Source organism: Orbicella faveolata, unplaced genomic scaffold (assembly GCF_042242905.1).
Source record: "Orbicella faveolata isolate gen_17 unplaced genomic scaffold, um_ofav_v1 contig_47, whole genome shotgun sequence".
Taxonomy (NCBI): Eukaryota; Metazoa; Cnidaria; class Anthozoa; order Scleractinia; family Merulinidae; genus Orbicella; species Orbicella faveolata.
Window position 1 is genome coordinate 17106034 of NW_028301577.1, and position 18244 is coordinate 17124277.

General features: G+C 39.5%; 3 protein-coding genes across 3 annotated transcripts; all 3 read left to right on the plus strand.

Annotated features, from left to right (window-relative positions):
- Window positions 1-2235: 2235 nt before the first annotated feature.
- LOC149097407 (uncharacterized) lies at window positions 2236-3432 on the plus strand. The gene is made up of 2 exons (XM_089280375.1): window positions 2236-2315; window positions 2880-3432. The coding sequence occupies exons 1-2, from the start codon at window positions 2236-2238 to the stop codon at window positions 3430-3432; spliced, it is 633 nt and encodes a 210-aa protein (XP_089136501.1).
- A 780-nt stretch (window positions 3433-4212) lies between these two features.
- LOC149097408 (uncharacterized) lies at window positions 4213-5565 on the plus strand. The gene has a single exon (XM_089280374.1). It carries the CDS (start codon window positions 4256-4258, stop codon window positions 5411-5413), a length of 1158 nt encoding a protein of 385 aa, XP_089136500.1. The 5' UTR covers window positions 4213-4255; the 3' UTR covers window positions 5414-5565.
- An 8957-nt stretch (window positions 5566-14522) lies between these two features.
- On the plus strand, window positions 14523-17528 carry LOC149097409 (uncharacterized). Its single transcript, XM_089280149.1, has 2 exons — window positions 14523-15114; window positions 15684-17528. The coding sequence occupies exons 1-2, from the start codon at window positions 14575-14577 to the stop codon at window positions 17178-17180; spliced, it is 2037 nt and encodes a 678-aa protein (XP_089136275.1). The 5' UTR covers window positions 14523-14574; the 3' UTR covers window positions 17181-17528.
- Window positions 17529-18244: the final 716 nt, after the last annotated feature.

Genomic DNA, 18244 nt, shown 5'->3' on the forward strand with positions numbered 1-18244 from the left:
TCACAGTAACTTGCGTGTACTTCTTACTTTTGAAAAAGAAATAATGAATGTGTTAACAGCCTCCTTTGTTTGGGAAACATTTTTTCCAGGAAGTAACCAATAAGGATACCAATTGATCTAGCCTAAAGTCGATTTGCTTATGAGATAAGTAGTTAGAAATATAATCAGGTTCGTGTGGACTAAAAACAAACCGTCTGAGAAGCGGAAAGTACATTTGGGTTCTCGCGAAGTGAAATCGACACTTTTTTCCGTTTTTGTGACCTTTAAATGATGTTTTTGTTAACAAAGGATCAATTAATTCAGTAATGACTGACGACACTAACTTAATTCAATCTATACAGTGATTCTAAGACCTATGAAGGCAAAGTTGGGGTTGCTGAAGGATCCACACCAATTATCAAGTCTGCACGTGACTTCAGCTTAGACAGGCACAAATGATGATCCTAGCCGGGGAAGGGAAGGGAGGTTCAATGCTGAATAAAAAAGTTGCAGTGGTAGGAATGAACTTAATTAGTATGACTTATTTGTTCAGTTTCCGTAGAATTAAAAGGAGATCCCTGCGTGTTATCCTAATCGACCTTCTATAATTTCTATTTTGCTAAATTCTAAAAAAGGAGTGCAATACTATACAATAGGCCAATTTTCTCCTTTTTTGCAGTACCAATACAAAGGCTGATCATGACAACAACAAAGTAGAGGACGGTACAGGATCTATACCATGTCACAATTTGGGAAAACCTGTGCACGATGTCAACAGGTATTGATGATGGATCTGGGGAAAGCTTCCCCACCCTCCGTTCATCCGAAGGTCAAACTCAGTCCTGTTCCCTCGCCAAAATGTATTTACCTTCGCGCAGAATTGTTTCCCCTCAAAACCCTTTTAGCAGGTTAGAGGGTAAGTGGAATCCTCTTCAGTCAGTGGTGGGAGCGCAAATCGGGCTTCATGAATTGGAACTCCAATGCTGCAGTTCTAGAACGGCTTTTGAAATATAAAGTTCAGATGCTTGATTACCTTCGCGATAAATTAATACTAACACTAAGTATATTGAAATTAGACACTAATTCACCTCAACTGTTTTTAGTTATTCTCCCAAGATTGACGAGAACGAAGTTCAGAATGCTTCAGGATCCGCTCTGAGTCATAGAAAGAGAAAAGCTCGTGACGCCAGCTTAAACAGGTAAGAATGATTGCTTTTGCTTTAACGGGAGGTACAACATTGAAAACTCTAAGCTCATACATTGTTCTTTCAAAAAGCGGGACCTACCGTTCTGTCCAACTGCCCTTCGACGCTTCCCCGGCCCTCATTATCCATCTGAAAAGACGTATATTCGGCAAATTTTGCTCTAATTGATTAATTGGAGAAAATAATAAAGGTCGCTGACACTGACTGGGAATCGTTGCAATTAATTTTTGAGGGACGACCCAGCAACTAGAGAAAACAAATTTGCGGATGTGATGGGATCAAGAAACAAAGAAACAAGAAACAAAGATGACGGCAGTTTAGACAGGTCGGTAGAAATACGAGTGTATCTGAATATCCTTAGACAAACAAAGGTGTTCGCCTTCTCCCTTACAACAGAAATTATAAAGTGCATTATTTTTTGATGTGAAGAAATTGAGTTAGTACTCATTGTTTAAGAAAAAAACAATACTTTTATAATTGCTTCTCTCACGCGGAAACCGCTTTGAAGATATTGAAGATGTCGTTGATCTTACTCATTACCTGAGTTCTACATCACCGTACAAAGTATTTCCTTACCAGAAACCAGGTAATATGTTACCTCATGAACTTAATAATTTAATTGTCTTTTTCCTTATGTTATATATTTAAAAGAAACTCCCAGATGCAGTTTATTTGTTAACTTCCGGCCCCGGATGAACAAGGGAGTGGATGCCACCCACCAATCAGGCTCAATCTCGGACTTAAAAACAGTATTTATCCTAAGATGCTGAAACTTTCCACAGCTTTATTCATTCATCGCGTAAATTAATGTGCCAACTGTGTATTCATGATTTTACATGTAAGACATTGCAAGGCAAGGCATAATTACATGTAAGTTAGGCCAGATATGTACTTTAATTTTTGATGTATTTGTTTATATTTTTCCAGTTATTTTAATTTGATTTTAGTTTGTTGAAAAAAATGACTGTATTACTCCAAAAAAGGACAGATATAGTAGTGCTTTCGAATAAATACGATATACGTTTTGTTACACAGCGGGGACTTTGTCGCAATGATTCGAGACATCGTTGATCTTACCGGGTCCCAGATTCCCACATCAGCAGACCAACAGATGCCTTCACCAAAGACAAGGTATTCTATCTCAACGTTTATAATGTCAAGAAGCTCAAGTAAAGACTGAGGCAGATTTCGTGAACCGAATAGATATCGGATAGATACAAGAATAATTCTGAATAGCCATGAAACCATTCTTTTAAGTGAGAAGTCATTTTAGCGTTGTTTGATTTCAGCTCATTAATTAACATTGAGTGTAAAACATTCTAGTCTGCATGAATAGGGCATATTTGCAATCAGTTTCTTATATAAAACTATTCACTTTGCTCTCCGGCGGACGTCAGTACAAGACAGGTTTGATAGTTATTTGTTTCATTCACGGTTTTACTGTGGGATACTAAAGCGAAAACTGAAACTTTCGGTAGTGTTTCATTCATTTACATCCAACAATGTCTATATTAAGCTTCTTAATGCCGCCAGGCAAATATATTTTGCTTTGAACGATGATCGATATTCTCTGGTGGCCTTTTGTGTATTAGCTAGGGAGTCCTTAGGTAACTGTTTCATGAATGAAGAAAGGCTTCTCACTTACTCTCCTGTCCTTATTAATCTTTACTCTGGTCATTCCTTTGTAATTTGCAGTAAATGGAAATACTCAAGTGACGAAGAAAGTGACAGTAGCAGCGGGGATGAAGCATTTCGTGTCACTGAGTATTATAAAGACAACCCCAAACTTCCTGTATATACAAAGAAAACAGAGGTTCTTGGACCGCTGAGAGTTGTAAATCTTCTTAGATCAGTTGGAACGTCGCTTCCCATAAGCGTCGCCTGTATCCAACAACCTATCCATGTCGAGCACCACAGAACCTTCATTGTAGACACCGAAGCATTGAAATCCATCGAGGATCTCAAGTGTGATGATTGTGATTGCTGGTTCAATAACCGTAACAAGAAATTCCGTTTTGTTGTTGACAAAGGTGGAAATGTCTCCAAAGACGTTAGCAAAGAAATGAATGGCCCAGCTGTTGTTCTAACGCTTAAGACAGAGTACTTCTGCTTGAAAGACGGGATTCTAAATGACTTTAGGAAGAGGACTGATGTGATTTATGGTAGGTTACTTTTGACGTTTATGTATAAAGGGTTTCTCCGGGGGTTTCTACCCGATGTGAGGGTCTCAATGGGGATCAACCGTTAGCCGTTAAACCCCGAGAAATGTGATCCTTTGGCTTAAAACTGAAATTATAGTAGAGCAATGACTGTCATGTGACCGGCATCGCTCTATGCTGTAGTGCGATAGCTGTTTAGAGACGGAATTACTTCATAACCGATGAGTTACCAAACACGTATGCAAGGTTACAGATTTGCTTGCCTGAGCCATTTTGGTTGTAAGCATTTTGCCGTTTCAAGAGGATTACCCTAAAGAACAGTCCGAAGATTTTGGAGCTGTTATTATCCGTGCAGTTGCAAAGGCCCATCACATAAAATAAAAGAAAGAGATAAATTATATTTAAAGATTTGCGTTTGCTTTTGAAAGCGGAAATCTCTATATTTTTTCTCAATCGGCCGAGACAGGACAGAATTTGATTTTGATCACGGGTATGTCACGCTGCAATATCGCGCAACTTTTGTCAACTTCAATGTCGAGAAGTAAAATGAAGTAAATTCCGAGTTGAAAGGGCTCAATTTGCTCTTAAGGACACCGGCTCGCGCTAATTGTTTCCGCGCATCCTTACTACACACGCAAATTCACACGCCACGTCACGGCATCGAGGGCGCGCTAAAGGCAAAACGAAGTCCGTGACCCCCAATTTTTTTTTCATTTCTGAAACAAGTAATTCGTCTGTCCGCAATAGAAGTTTGAAGAAAATCTATCGAGGAGAACATTTTCGCGATGTAAAAAATTGTCCACTGTCGACAACCTTAAAACTAAAATACCAACTGTTAGTAGTAAAAGCCACTAACCTATAATAAATGAAGCATCACTGATATTAATATACCACATTATAGGGCCTGATGGTATGATGCATCGATATTGTTTGGTTCAGTATTCCTTTAAAGGAGGCGCCGAACACTCAATTGAGCTCAGACCACATGGAAATTGCAAGTCACGGTCGACAGGATACATGAGAACCTGGACCAGTACCAAGACTTTCCTGAAGTCGGCTTCTGAAGAATCTAAGCCAAGGGAGGTGGTCTACAAAACAGTCACAGAAGAACTTGGGGGTCTGCCCGGCTGTTCTGGCATAAGACAACTACCCAGAGGTAGACAGCAAGTAAAGGATTTTGGTCGAAAGCCCAGAGACAAAACGAGTGTTCCCGTGAAGAATATTTCTGGGGCAGGAAAACAACATGATCCGTGGTTTCGTCTTCTCGGCGATTGTAAAAAACAAGCAAGCGACCGGAAATCAGCATTCATAAGAGACGTAAGAGTCGCCCCAGAGCCAATGTGTGTCCTTACAACCGACAGAACTCTGAATGATATGGTAAGAGTTTGCTGTAATCCAGTCGAGTTCAAACCCTTCACCGTGGACCCAACATTCGACATAGGTGACTATAATGTGACGCCCATCACGTATCAGCACTTATTGTTAGAAAACAGAAAAGATGGCAAGCACCCTTCAATGATAGACCCTGTCGTCCACACTCACGAAAAGAAAACGACAGAGACATATTCAGTTTTTAGCGGAGCCCTGAAATCACTAAACCCAGGCTTAGGCAAAGTCTTAGCGTTTGGTACTGATGGCGAGAAGGCTCTTGTCATTGCGTTCAGAAACAACTTTGAAAGGGCCACAAATCTGCTATGTGATCTTCACCTGAAGGCGAACGTCGAAAGCAAACTCCAGGAATTCGGAATAAGTGGCATAGTAAAGGAAACTATTGTCGCTGACATATTTGGAAGACAGAGAGGAACTGTCTTTGAAGCTGGGCTTGCAAATGCTTCGAGCAGAGACATGTTTGCCAAACAGCTCGGCCAGCTGGAAGAACCATGGTCAGCACTACACCAAAATGGGCGGAATTTCTTCAAATGGTTTCATAATCACAAGAGCGCTGATTTCGTGAACTGTGTTATTAGTCCAGTTCATCAAAGAGCCGGACTGGCCGTGTCCATCCGAAAAGTTCACAACCAACCGCTCAGAGGCAACCAACAATGTATTGCAGGACTTCGTGTCACGTGAATCGCATGGAAAGAAGAGAGTGGATGAGTATTCCTTTGCATCATCTGTTCAGAAGTTGGTCAAGATCCAAAAGGAAGATGTCGAGCTAGCAGCAGTAGGAGGAGGGGAATACAAATTGAGAGAAGAATTCCGGAATCTAGAAGTTGTCCTAAGCGAATGGAGCCGAATGCGCGTCGATCAGAGAAAAGCAGTGTTACAAAAAATTCACGAGGCTAACATTGATGAAATGCAACAGTCAAGCGTTACCCAAGCCGCGAATGCCCTTCGAAGCGGAGCACATCCCGTTATGCAGGAAATTCAAAGTATCGGAATCGACTGGATACCTCATGACGTTTTATCTGCAATGGTGAATAAGGCGGATTCCCTGAATAAAGAACATCATTCTGTAATGCCGCAAAAACAATCGTTGTTCCGTCGAAGTCAAATCCCAGAGATCCACACGTGGTAAACCTGTTTGCTAACGGAAAAGCTGAATGTGCAAAATGTCCCGGATTTGCCGCATTTTCAATCTGTGCCCACACCCTGGCTGCATGTTTGGCCATAGATCGTCTAAAAGATTTTCTTCGTTGGCTGGTTAGTACGAAGTGTAATTCGGGCGGGATCAATTTATCCGCGGTAGTTGCTTACGGAATGCCCAAAGGAAGGGGCCGTAAAGGGGAACGTGCTCCCAGGGAACGTTCTGTTGCAAACAAAAAACCAATCTCAAAAGTGGTGTCTCGAGTCGCACTTCGCTACAACAGCAACGATGGTTTTCAGCCACACTCTGTGTCCCCCAAAGGGCAAGCTTTATCGCAGCAATCATCAAACTTCTTCCAGTCCATTCAGACTCAATATCCCCCAAGTCAGCTGTTTGTTGGCCCCACTGCGTCCAACCAATGTAGTCCAGACTCAGTTTTTCCAACTAGTTTCATTTCCCCTCAACAAACCCAGTTCTTCGTTCGACCACAGCCGACACCTGAGACGTCTTTTCAGCCGCAGTTCACCCCTCAGACATCCTTTCAGCCACAGTTCACCCCTCAGAACTCTTTTCAGCCACAGTTCACCCCTCAGAAGTCTTTTCCGCCACAGTTCACCCCTCGGACGTCTTTTCAACCACAGTTCACCCCTCAGAAGTCTTTTCAGCCACAGTTCACCCCTCAGAAGTCTTTTCAGCCACAGTTCACCACTCAGAAGTCTTTTCAGCCACAGTTCACCCCTCAGACATCTTTTCAGCCACAGTCGACCCCTGAGGCGTCTTTTCAGCCACAGTTCACCCCTCAGACATCTTTTCAGCCGCAGTCGACCCCTGATACATCTTTTCAGCCACAGTTCACCCCTCAGACATCTTTTCAGCCACAGTCGACCCCTGAGACGTCTTTTCAGACATAGTTCACCCCTCAGAACTCTTTTCAGCCACAGTTCACCCCTCAGACGTCTTTTCAGCCACAGTTCACCCCTCAGACGTCTTTTCAGCCACAGTTCACCACTCAGAAGTCTTTTCCGCCACAGTTCACCCCTCAGACATCTTTTCAGCCACAGTCGACCCCTGAGGCGTCTTTTCAGCCACAGTTAACCCCTCAGACATCTTTTCAGCCACAGTCGACCCCTGAGACGTCTTTTCAGACACAGTTCACCCCTCAGACGTCTTTTCAGCCACAGTTCACCCCTCAGACGTCTTTTCAGCCACAGTCGACCTCTCAGACGTCTTTTCAAACCAATCAGCCTCATCATCAGCTTAACATCCCATGTTTCCCTTTTCCTGGCCAAGGACAGTTTATTGTTCACCTTCTGCAATACTGCCCTCCTCAGACCAGTGTATGCTTTGGTTGTGGCAATACACTGTGGCCTAATGCAACCATTCCTGCTCCACCAGGAGATCTCGTGATCGTCTGCAAAATGGCAAGAGAGTGGTCATACGAAGGCCGTCTCTACAGAAAGTCTTCGAATGTATACTTCCACTGCAACGTTCTATGCGTTCAAAGAAAACAACCAAACTTTGATGGACGGTCTTGTTTCGTGAATTTAGATATAGAATCCCTTCTCACTTATGTCCACAGGCAGTTTATCAGAGATCACCTTGGAATTTAGACATCCCTTGAAAACAAGATCGCGAAAACGTAACAGGTAAATCAGTGTTTCATAGGCGTGACGTAAAAATAAGCGCGGTAATGCAAGCAAAAAATCGACAAGTTCTCCTCTTCGTAAGGCCTGCACGTTAACCGGAAAAAATTGAAAACATGCCGAAAACGCAAAATTAGTGCCGCGCCCAGATCAGCTACATTACAATGGTTTCTTATCCACAGTCCTACTACGTTTGCTTTGTCAAACTTGCTTTCCCCTACATTTGTGTCACATTTGTGAAGCAGCCTTGATTAATTAACATTCATCGCTGTAGAGAATCCAGAATGTTTTCCTTTTTAAATCTGGCCAAACGCGTTTTTATTGAGGATCCCTGCCTTGTCTGGATTCGCCTTTACTTTTGCTAGCTGACTGCGCTTTAAAGATTGTTTTGCGTAGTATCCTTAACCATGAAAAAGCCTTTCCATACACTTTAATTCACCTTTGACTGCAGACCTGAGCGTTCAGTGTGCGACTAATGTATACAACAGCTACATGGAATACGACACAAGTAATTGTAAACCTGGAGCTGGTCCGATCATTTATGAAACGAGAGTGGCATATCGCTAGTGAGGTTCCAGTCGGTAATTGATGTAACGGGAATATCAGTTTGACTTTCTTAGAAGGAAATGTTTTGTAAACTGTATGAAGACACCAAAAACGAAATTCATATACGCGAGAGTGGAAGTTATTCGCGCTGAAACTAACGCGAGCAACTATACCGAACTGGCATTTCAAGATTACTGTATTTTCTCGATTTATAATCTTTTAAACCCCCTTTAAACTCTTTAAACCCTTTAAACCCGGCTGGGCCAGGCATACTTTGTTTCTACATTTTAGCTAAGCTCGATGTTTATTCCATATATTCTATGGCAATTTTTGTTGCCGTTTCTTATAGTCGTACTTACAGGGTAACCGGCGTTTAATCGAGTAAGTCGTAACTTGATATACACATTTGTTCATGTTATAAACATTTGTTGCGCTCACTGCTTGACCAAAAAAAAGGCTATACACCTTTTTGTTTGCTGGCATTTTTTCCAAAAAAGATATAATTATATATAATTACATTTCCTTAGGTGATATTTTTCTACAGAATACCGTGCACAGGCGCGTTATGTTGCTTTGTGCTTTTATTCTGTTTTTTACTTCATTTAAAGCGAATATTCTGAATCACGTTATTTTCAGTTATAATGATTTTCGTTTGAAACAGAATAGTAAAGAAGTGTTGGGTTTCTACTAAGTAATAAATTAAACACTAGCATTATTGAGGGATATAGGAAACTGAAGGCGGAGGGTGACGTTCCAGTTGAAACTTGTAGTACATTAACGATTTTAAGGAAGTAGGTATAATGGACCTTTTCGGTGATACGGCGGCCATTTTGAATTCTATTATTTCAAATAGCTATTATGGGATGTTCAAGGGGGGGAATTAGTATTTATTTGCCTACTGAACATCCCATAATAGCTATTGGAAACAATATAATTCAAAATAGCCACCGTATAGCCGAAACGGTCCATTGAATAGCAATTAACTTCGAACGTTTGTAATCGGTCTCCATATCTTGTAATCGGTCTCCATATGTTGTGTTGTAATAGATCTTACTCGCTTTCTCGCTTTCTTTTTGCTTCGTTTATTATAGACCAGGTTATGATATTTTTGAGAATTCTTACTTTCAAATTTTCAGTCGCGTGTATACGAATGAACAGTTTGCCTTAGTTGGATAAAAGAACAATTCTCTAAAGAATATCACATGGTCTTAAATGAGAAAACAAACCATCCAAGTGATTTTTGTTTCGTCTTCCGTTAATTTTAGTGACAGATAAAACCTTACTTCTGCAAACAGTGGCGAGTGTTTTTAATTGGAAGGGGGTTTGCATTGGAATGACACGGTCGTGAGCGCGGGGAGGCGGAAAGTGAGGTGTGCTCCCCCAGAGATAGCATTTCGGCAGACAGCCAAGAGCAAAACCGTATAAGAAAAGAATGTTTTCTGGACTGTTTTACATTCAAATATTTGGGAACATAAATTTTATGGGACATGCAATATTCATTTCAAACAAAAAAAACATGCAGCATACATGCAGCTCTTACATACAGCATAAAACTGTAAAAATGGAACTAAGCAATGGTCTTCCAAGAGTTTCTGTGGAAGCTAAGTCTTAAACAAGAACTTTGAAACCAAAGCAGTGAAGCTCAATGAGGTATGGAAAGAGGAACATTCCACTTCTATATTTAACTCTGTGATCTTCATTTGACTTCATATGCAGAAACTAAGATACACGTACACTGTAGATGTACTTTTCATGCAGAGCAATTAGTATGAACACAATTTTCTTCTGATCATCATTCCCCTTACAACCATCTTATCAGAACAGGCATTGCAACAATATGCCTTTCTTCTTACTGGATTTACAATGCAATTTTACCACATCTACAACAATCTTAATGTTAATAACGCTAAAAAAATGTCGCGAAGGAAAACCATTTAAATGGAGAATCGTAATTGGCTCTCATACCTTGGACGTCAAAACACCACCACATTTAATGTCATGCATGGGTGCTTTGTGTGATCTTTTTGACGAATCCATAAATATTCACCATGGGAAATTTACATCGGGGAAATATTGGTAACACTCACTTAAGGGTCACTTACCACGACAAAAAGAGCCCCGTGTCACCGCACCCTAAGAGAGCTACGGTGCTTACCATTTAGCAAAAAAATGCGGAAATTTCAGTTGAAAGTCAAATGGAACAGTAAGGGAGCTTACCATTTGACAGAATAAACCGGTTGGGACGACCGATGAATAATGGTAAGGGTTTTTCCAAAATCAGCAAACCAACCAAACGAGATGGAGCTTACAGTTGCAATTCGATTTCCCGTAATTGTTGTTGGCTGATGAGAGACTGGAGACTGGGAAGTTAAGCAAATGGTGAGGAAATTTCTGCTGTTCCGTTCCGAACGGAAAAAGAGGACTACCTCTGGAGGTAGTCTACAATTTCCGAACGGATTTTCCACAAAAATGTCCGTTCAATTTCACTTTCAACCGAAATTTCCGGATTTTTTTACTGAATGGTAAGCACCCTAATTTTCCGGAATGGTAGACTACCTACAGGGGTAGTCCCCTTTTTACATTCCGAACGGAACAGTGGAAGTTTCCTTACCATTTGCTAAATTTTCCAGTTTCCAGTCTCTCATCAGCCGGAAACAATTGCAAATGGTAAGCGCCATTTCGTTGGGCTGGTTTGCTGATTTTGGAAAAGCTGTTACCATTATTCACCGGTCATCGCAATCGGTTTATTCTGACAAATGGTAAGCACCCCTGATTTCCTTGAAACTAGAAGTCCAAACATGTTTCTCTCCTAACCGTTTTCTCATCTGCAGCTTGGGATTCTACGGATTCTATATTCAACATTTACCACTATAACATGACAAAATGTATTACATTTGCTATAATGCTAATCATCAATGTTTACTTGACTGAAATCCCACACGAGTACGCATTACGGACCTATTTTTCTCATTTGCATTCGATTCTGCTCATGTGAAGTACGGCGTCTGAACTTGACCTAAGGGTGCGTTTCTTTAAGGAAATCCAAGATTGGATTCTTAAATCCCAAAACGGATTTTGTGTTTCTTTACTAAACGGATAAATCCAAGATCACTCGGAACATTAAAAGAACCGAAGAATCCATGCCCAGAGTGGATTCTTCGGTTCCTTTGACGCGCCATGATCCGAGAGATCTTGGTTTAATCTGTTTAGTAAAGAAACGCAAAATCCGTTTTCGGATTTAAGAATCCAATCTTGGATTTTCTTAAAGAAACGCACCCTAAATTTGCCGACTCTCCCCAGACAAACTCTCAGTTGAGATAAACGTTATTTAAAATGCCATTCCACCGAATTGGCTGAAAAAAAATTAGAGTTTTCTGGATTGACCTTATATCAAAATAAACATAGAATAAACCAGACTGTGTGTTCGATCGAATCGCTTTATCTCCAATTCCGAAATACAGTGGAACCCCGGTTTAAAGATCTTCGGTATAACGATATTCCCGGTTTAACGATGGGGATGTCGTTATATCGTTATATTTCCGGTTATAACGATAAAATCCAAAACGTTGAAGTTCCTCAGTGATCAGGAGTACCCAACGACAGTTTCGAAGAAAATCCACCGTACAGTGTGCTTTACATTACCCGAGTGTCGCTACGTCAATCTTGTTTAATATTTAACTTCCCGAGGAAAAAAATACCCGCTCTTCACCGCCAGCAAGCAGGATTTTGAGGTTATCGGACTCCCAGCCAGCGCTCGACGTTGAGGTCATCAACGAGCCAGTATGCTTTAAATTTGTCACCTAGCTAGCCAGCATAAAAAAAGTTTGCCAAAAGTTTGCCAGCATGTTGGAGTATACTATTTTTTGCCAGCCAGCGAGCGAGAAATTTCAATATACCATAGCAAGGTACATTTCCTTAAAACTATTAATATAACAACGGATTTAGTATTGCGTACCCTGAACGCAAAAAATACGTTAATGGTTTCATTTTTACATTTGACTGGAAAGCTTTTGTAACACTTAAAAGATTACACTTACCATACAACAGTAAACACAAGGGAAAGATAAAATTTGCTTACAGTGTTCTGATTATCCTTTAGGGATCCAAGCTTCACTCTGAAAATAAATCGTGAATTCCCTCCAAAAGAAGAGTGAAGTATAAACAATGTCCATTCGGTTAACAGACGTAATCTAGATATTCAGTTAATGGAGATCTATTGCTGTTATTATAAGTACAACAAGCAACCTATCAGTTGTTTCAAACGCTTACATACGACAAACTTTCACATTCATTTCATTTCCCACAGTTATTGTTCCAAAACGTCAACGAACCTCCATGCAAAGAAAAACTATTTAGCTCATGAAGTAAAAGCAAGACAGGATTACAAAGCCCTCACTAGGCTTTGGCTACCAAATGTCTGTCATTTTTATTTTCAAATGAACCTATGAAACAAACAGATGTCAGTTACCTTTGTCAGTATGACATTTCGTTGGCAAAATAGCAAATCCCCGCAAAAGATTCAATACAGAAGCTGTAAGGATTTGCAGCAAAAGCAATCGTTAGTTGTTCGTCAGGCGATCATGATCACCGCAAAAGACTCACGACAGAAGCCGCAAGGATTCGCAGCAAAAGCAATCATCAGTTGTTCTTCAGGCGATCACCGCAAAAGAATCACGACAGAAGCCGCAAGGATTCACAACAAAAGCAATCGTTAGTTGCTCATAACTGAAGCGATTGTGGCAGAAACCAACGAATAATATTTGGAGTAAGAGGTTGGAAAAAACCTTTTAGCAACACGCAGAGAGCTCTAGACCCAGCTAAACCGTTTCTAAGTGAGTGTTCACCAATAGTCCTTTGAAGCCAAGAGTATGGGGCGCCGAACCAGTCAATATTCCCTATATATTTCCATGGTCTGTTGGACTTTTTATACGGTCAACTCGCCTTTTTATATGGTCAACTCGACTTTTTTTATGGTCAACTCGACTTTTTACATGGCCAACTAAACACTTTTTATATGGTCAACTTGACTTTTTATATGGTCAACTAAACACTTTTTATATGGTCAACTGGACTTTTTATATGGTCAACTAAACACTTTTTATATGGTCAACTTGACTTTTTATATGGTCAACTAAACACTTTTTATATGGTCAACTGGACTTTTTATATGGTCAACTAAACACTTTTTATATGGTCAACTTGACTTTTTATATGGTCAACTAAACACTTTTTATATGATCAACTTGACTTTTTATATGGTCAACTAAACACTTTTTTTATGGTTAACTCGACTTTTTATATGGTCAACTAAACACTTTTTATATGGTCAACTTGACTTTTTATATGGTCAACTAAACACTTTTTATATGGTCAACTTGACTTTTTATATGGTCAACTAAACACTTTTTATATGGTCAACTAAACACTTTTTATATGGTCAACTAAACACTTTTTATATGGTCAACTGGACTTTTTATATGGTCAACTAAACACTTTTTATATGGTCAACTTGACTTTTTATATGGTCAACTAAACACTTTTTATATGGTCAACTGGACTTTTTATATGGTCAACTAAACACTTTTTATATGGTCAACTAAACACTTTTTATATGGTCAACTAAACACTTTTTATATGGTCAACTCGACTTTTTATATGGTCAACTAAACACTTTTTATGGTGAACTTGACTTTTTATATGGTCAACGAAACACTTTTTATATGGTCAACTAAACACTTTTTATATGGTCAACTCGACTTTTTATATGGTCAACTAAACACTTTTTATATGGTCAACTAAACACTTTTTATATGGTCAACTCGACTTTTTATATGGTCAACTAAACACTTTTTATATGGTGAACTTGACTTTTTATATGGTCAACTAAACACTTTTTATATGATCAACTTGACTTTTTATATGGTCAACTAAACACTTTTTATATGGTCAACTCGACTTTTTATATGGTCAACTAAACACTTTTTATATGGTCAACTTGACTTTTTATATGGTCAACTAAACACTTTTTATATGGTCAACTTGACTTTTTATATGGTCAACTAAACACTTTTTATATGGTCAACTGGACTTTTTATATGGTCAACTAAACACTTTTTATATGGTCAACTGGACTTTTTATATGGTCAACTAAACACTTTTTATATGGTCAACTGGACTTTTTATATGGTCAACTAAACACTTTTTATATGGTCAACTTGACTTTTTATATGGTCAACTAAACACTTTTTATATGGTCAACTGGACTTTTTATATGGTCAACTAAACACTTTTTATATGGTCAACTCGACTTTTTATATGGTCAACTAAACACTTTTTATATGGTCAACTTGACTTTTTATATGGTCAACTAAACACTTTTTATATGGTCAACTGGACTTTTTATATGGTCAACTAAACACTTTTTATATGGTCAACTAAACACTTTTTATATGGTCAACTGGACTTTTTATATGGTCAACTAAACACTTTTTATATGGTCAACTTTCGAATTTTTAATGACGTCCACAATGCATTGCGCCCAAAATCAAACAAAGATGGCTGCCAGCAAGGAAGACGTGCAGCAAATCTCCTCGGCGTGTGCCATTGCCAAACAGGCCCTCGAGGCCATTGGGAACTTGCAGAACAAGGACATTCGAAATGTGGCAGCGTTGACCGCGACGAACAGCTCTTCAACGAACTCTATTTCGTCTTCAAGCTCGGGGTCGATTGCAGCAGAGCTTGCGCAACGATTCCCAAGTTACAACGCACGTGGAGCAACGAGTAGAAAACGACCTTCAACGAGTAGTTCTACGAATTCTATGTCTCGTGGAAAGAAGAATGGGCGCCCCAATAAGACCATCATCCACAAAGACCTGGTGATAATTCCAAACCCTGATACCAACCAAGTACCAAGTCATGTCAGCAAAGTGAAGCTGGAGGAGAGGGGTCTTATTATCCACCAGTTGCCTTTTAACAAAGATTGGACTCACCTGGACTTGAAAAGAAACATCGAAAGCCAACTTCCAAGGGATGATATTATGTTTGAATACCTTAAGGTAAGTTATTATTTTTTGTTTGTTTTTCTTTTCATCAAGAGAAACAAAGAAATATTAAAGACATTTTTAGAAAGCACAACTTTTCTTAGGGCAAAATGCAAAGCAATTTGTGGAGACAAAAGCTTAGTATGAAGCAGAAATGACTGACTAATACATGGAGCCTTTGGGACTACATATACCTTTTGCCACTTTTATCTAAAGCTTGTTTTAGGTGTGTGTGCAGTGTGTGTTTGCTTTTGCCCACCCCTTTAAAAAACCACACATCTTTTTTGAACACAAGTCAAGGGCTTTTTAGTGATTCCAAGACAAAAATGTATCCCAGTTCCACACAAAACAGCAATAGGTATAAAGACAACAGCTGACATAAGGTTTATTTTTGTGTAAGTAAAATGGAGAATATCTTTTTCCCTTTTCAAACCACCATACCTGTAAACTGTGATGGTAAATTCACATGCATAAGCATGTAAACAGTTGCTTGGTTACAAAGCAGTTGTTTCCTGTCATTCACATGACTTGTGTATTTGATGAGAATTGCTTCCTTTTTTTGATTGTAAATGTATACCTTATAGGCTTGCTATGGAACCCTAGTAACTCCAAAACTAGCAAAGGGAGTGAGAATGGATGGTGAAAGGATAATAAAACTGTCAGGACAAGGGAGTGTGTACATCAGATGTTTGGAGCCCCTTGAAGAGGAGGATAGAGATGAAGAGGATGAACAGCTTATGACACCAGCCTATGCCCAACACACTGACGACATCACAGGAAACCCTGCTGAAACAAGTTCTTCAAGTTTACAGAAGCAAGAAAGTGAATCTGTATCCACAGATCTGGGAGTGCCACTCCTACTTGAAGATCCAATGCCATTCTTCCCAGAAATGTGGGACAGTCAGTCTATTGACAATAATTATGAAGCTGTCATTAATGTTAATCATGTATTTTCACCAACTGCACCATCAAATGGAGGTAAAACTGCACCATCAAATGGTGGTGAAATGGCATCATCAAGTGATGGTGAAATTGTACCATCAAATGATGGTGAAACTGCACAATCAAATGATGGTGAAGTGCCAACTAAAGTTATAAGAGTGCACAGGTTGCATGTTAAGGCTGATATGCTTGAGATCTTCTCAGATCCATCCATAATTAAGTTCAGTTTAAGTGCCATCATTATAAATCAGCTTGGTCATGAAGAAGCTGGACAAGGCATTGGGGTCTTGAGGGAAGTATTTTCATTGTTTTGGAAAGATTTCTATGAGTCACACATGTTGGGGGAGACTGAAAGGGTTCCCTATATCAGGCATGATTTTGACAGGAATAAGTGGGAAGCAGTAGCAAGGATACTTGTAAAGGGTTACACAGAGAGTCAGTATTTTCCCCACAAGATAAGCAAGACCTTCCTTGCTGTTTGTCTTTTTAGGGAGGAGAGTATTACCTGGGAAATGTTGCAAGATTCTTTCAAGCGTTATGTTTCTCATTCTGAAACCAAACTTATTGAGGGCTGCTTGACTAATACTATTGCTTGTGACAGCGATGAGATGCTTGACTTTTTCTCAGCATTTGATTGTAAACGGAAGGTCACACCCAGCAATGTAGCAGAAATCATGAGAGAGGTTGCCCACAAGGAGATAGTGCAAAAACCCCAATATGTGAGTGATTGTTGGCAGCCAATTCTTGCCCACTTTAAGATCTATTTTCCAGATGTAAGTTTGTTATATCAATTTTATTCCTCTATTATACCAACTAATCTCAAAGTAATTGCCCTGCTCAAAGCAAGTCCAGCTACAGCTGCTGAGACTGAGGCCATGGCCCACCTCAAGCGATTTATTAGAGGGCTTGATGAAGCAAAGCTTACAACCTTTTTGAGATTTACTACTGCAGCTGATGTTATTGTCACTGATGCTTTGACAATATCGTTCACGAATAGTGAGGGTCTTCAAAGAAGACCAATTGTTCACACTTGCGGTTGCACTTTGGAGGTGCCAAGCACATATGCAAGCTTTTGTGAGCTCAGAGAAGAATTCATGGCCATTTTGAATTCAGATAGTTGGGAAATGAACATCTTGTGAAGAATTATCACATACCATAAAGTTATTGTCTGAATCTTGATCACCTCCAATTAAGTTTCTCAGGCCGTTAGTTTACTGTTGAGTTAACTGTTGAGTTAAAGCAGTATTGCATCTACTTGCTTAAAACACAAATGATTTCAAACACAGGAGATATCATTTAAATACATTTTTTCTGAATGCCAGCAGTCTTCTAGTGTAATCAAGGCTGGCTTGTTCGAGGTAAATATGTTACATTTCTTTTCAACGTTGGGGATTCAAACAATTTGTGTAATCTTAAATTTATTTTAAATATCAAAGTTATAGAAGAGAATATTACATCCAATAATAAAAGCTGTTGTGTTTTGTGCAGATTATAGTCTCAAGTGTTGATGTCTTTCTTAATGCATGTTCTTTCTTAATACAAGTTCGTTACCACATTCAGCTTAGGCCATATCCTTTAAATGAAAGAACACAGAATCGTTAAACATTCTAAGTATGTATTTTCACCACTTCTGTCATTTTCTTGCAAAGGATTGCACTGATTTTCCAACAATGCCATCTGCTGATCAGAAAGTGGGACAGTTGTATCTGGAACCACTACCTGATAGTCTTCTTCTTCCATGGGAAATGGACCTGAGGGATCAAATCCGTAATCATGCATGCTACTAGGATTAAACACACTTGCAACTGCAGCATATCCGGAAAGTTCATTTTCCAGCATCCCAGCTGTATATAATTGAAGAGGAGAACGATTCCCCTCGGAAGATAAAGGATGGTTTTCCCACTGCCTTTTAAATTCCTCTAAACACTTATTGATCCCGGGAATGAATGTGTAATGCAATGCAAATAAATGCAACTCATTGAGAGGATCAAGGAGACCATTATCCTCTAAGTGAGCAAATGTTCTTGCAAAGAAGCAAAGTACTCCTGAGTAAATATCTCTGTGGGCCCTCTCCACACGACAGTTGTGCACAGAACTACCAGTTATAATGCTACCTCTATCACAACCTCTTTGCTCTAACATAAATTCTGCTACTTTGAAATTTTCCATACCATAGTCGCTTCTCACTCTTGAGGGTAATCCA

Bases quoted from the DNA above. Each gene is read 5' to 3' on its own strand.
- LOC149097408 (XM_089280374.1), top strand. From the start codon at position 4,256: ATGATGCATCGATATTGTTTGGTTCAGTATTCCTTTAAAGGAGGCGCC.
- LOC149097407 (XM_089280375.1), top strand. From the start codon at position 2,236: ATGATTCGAGACATCGTTGATCTTACCGGGTCCCAGATTCCCACATCA. The intron at 2,316-2,879 runs GTATTCTATCTC...TGTAATTTGCAG, and splicing joins ATGCCTTCACCAAAGACAAG to TAAATGGAAATACTCAAGTG.
- LOC149097409 (XM_089280149.1), top strand. From the start codon at position 14,575: ATGACGTCCACAATGCATTGCGCCCAAAATCAAACAAAGATGGCTGCC. The intron at 15,115-15,683 runs GTAAGTTATTAT...TATACCTTATAG, and splicing joins TTATGTTTGAATACCTTAAG to GCTTGCTATGGAACCCTAGT.